The 2251-nt window shown below is 39.4% G+C and overlaps 1 protein-coding gene across 1 annotated transcript in view; it reads left to right on the plus strand.

Annotated features, from left to right (window-relative positions):
• The first annotated feature begins 1109 nt into the window (after positions 1 to 1109).
• The window catches only part of LOC106874162 (docking protein 5), a 3224-nt gene continuing 2082 nt past the window's right edge, over positions 1110 to 2251 (plus strand). The window contains exon 1 of the mRNA XM_014921787.2: positions 1110 to 1494. Coding sequence (XP_014777273.1) covers positions 1125 to 1494 — 370 coding nt within the window. The 5' untranslated portion in view covers positions 1110 to 1124. The remainder of the gene's footprint in view (positions 1495 to 2251) is intronic.

Below are 2251 nucleotides of genomic sequence, written 5' to 3' on the forward strand. Positions count from 1 at the left end.
GTTTGAATTTGGTAGGCGGAAGTTACTGCCGTGTGTGTATACGTCTGTGTATGTGCTTGTGCCTCTCTCCCAGAGAGTGAGAGGGGGATATATATATATATAAACAATATATGAGTATATGCATATATATGTACATGTATGTACATGCCTTCATCTACATGTACATATAGATACATATCTGGGTACATGACGTTGCAAAAGAACATGGACAAAATGATAAACAAGGTACAACAAACAAGCAGGCCACATAGAGAACATATCCTTCATCAGCTGCCCCCATTCTAACACTCATACATACATGCATACACACATACATATATACATAAGTACACACACACACACACACACACACACACACACACACATAGTCAGCAGTTGATATCCAGAGATTTTGGGTATAGAAAGCACTTAATAGGGTTCAAATGATTCAAAACTAAACTTCAATGGTAGGGAGTAGTCTGAGGTAGATTCCAGAGAAATCTCCCTCAGACTACTCCCTACCATTGTAGCAGAAAGCATGTTGAATAATGTAGTCATGGATTCCCTACACAGCCATTTGTTGATCTGCTAAGTGACAGGCACGTAAACAAACACACACATTATAGAATTCCACACATTTTCTATCTGCCATATTGACTCACAAAATATTCGGGCAGCTCTGAGATATAGTAAGAGATGCTTGCCCAAGGTGCGTGTTTCAGTGTCTGGCTCACAAGTACGAGATAGTGAGTTTGATTCCTGGACTGGGCTGTATGTTGTGTTCTTGAGCAAGTCACTTTATTTCACATTGCTCCACTTCACTTAACTGTAGAAATGAGTTGCGACATGTATCAAACTATATTGGCCTTTGCCTATCCCTTGGATAGCATCGGTGGCACAGAGGCTGGTATGCATGGGTGACCGCTGGTCTTTCACAAACAACCTTGCCTGGACTTGTGTCTCAGAAGATAAATTTCATGGTCATTCATGACTGAAGGGATCTTTACCTGCTTGCCCAAGGCGCTATGCAGTGGGGCTGATGGGACTGAACCTGAAACCGCATGCTTACGAAGCATGGTTTGCTAATTCTTTTTGCCTTATCGTTTTCTTGTTTCACTTTCTCTTTCCAGTCGAAAGCATGGGTGATGAAACGCTGTACATTGTATGACAAGAGCAACAACTCTCCGGCAATACTTGAGATTGGAGAGGACTCAAAGAGCAAAGATGCGAGCAAGAAATCCTACATGTTAGAGAATGTCCAGTCGATACACATGGGAATCTTCAAGTCAAAGAGTTTCCAGGTGATGATCCACAGCAAAAGTTTCAAGCTTCTCTTCTTGGTTGAAACGGAAGAGGAAGCCGACAGTTGGGTGAAGCATTTGAAGGAGGTGTCCTTATGGGAGGATACAAAGAAGAAGAAAAAGCGGTCTGTGTCACCTGATGCTCGATCAAGCGTGACTGATGACAGTGACTTTGAGAGTTGTGATAATTCAGATATCTATGAATCTTATGAAGGTAAGGTAGCATTTTATGGCAGTGAGGGGGTCACCTCTTTCACTCCCTCTCTGTCTTTCTCCCTTGGTATATATATATATATATATATATATATATATATATATATATATATATATACATATATAAAATTATTATTTCTAAATCTCTGCATGAGAGACATTCAGTCACAGTACTCTAGAGTAAAGATTATTTGCCAACATAATGTCGCAGTCCTGGTTAGGACAGTTGTTACTGTTATTTAGCGCCAGGAAACATTGTCAGGAAACTATGGTACAGATTCTTTTCGCTCGATTATAAGGTATATTAATTTTTATGTGTTTGGGGTGTCATGAGTTGAATAATAGGTATTGTTTTGAATCTGTGGGTTTATAGAAGATGTCTGTTTCGATGTGGTTATTGACTATTTTAATTAGGATGTCAAGAAAAGAGAGTTGCTTGTTGCTGTGTTCCATGGTGGATTATTTGTTGCTGTTGATATTGTTGAGCATTATTTTGAAATCGAGGAGTTTGTCCATGCTATCTTTCCAAAGTATAAAGCAATTATCTAAATACCTCTTCCAGTTCTCCTTTAAATGCCAATGAAATGAGGTGCCATATTTTTGTAGTGATGATTGATATATTTTAAGTTCTGGGTAACCCATTACAAGGTTCGCAATCACTCGAGCAGCTCGAGTTCCCATTGCTTCAGGCTGACCAAAGCCTTGTGAGTGGATTTGGTAGATGGAAACTGAAAGAAGACTGTTATATGTATATATAT

This window comes from Octopus bimaculoides, chromosome 22 (genome assembly GCF_001194135.2).
Source record: "Octopus bimaculoides isolate UCB-OBI-ISO-001 chromosome 22, ASM119413v2, whole genome shotgun sequence".
In the NCBI taxonomy this organism is placed as follows: Eukaryota; Metazoa; Mollusca; class Cephalopoda; order Octopoda; family Octopodidae; genus Octopus; species Octopus bimaculoides.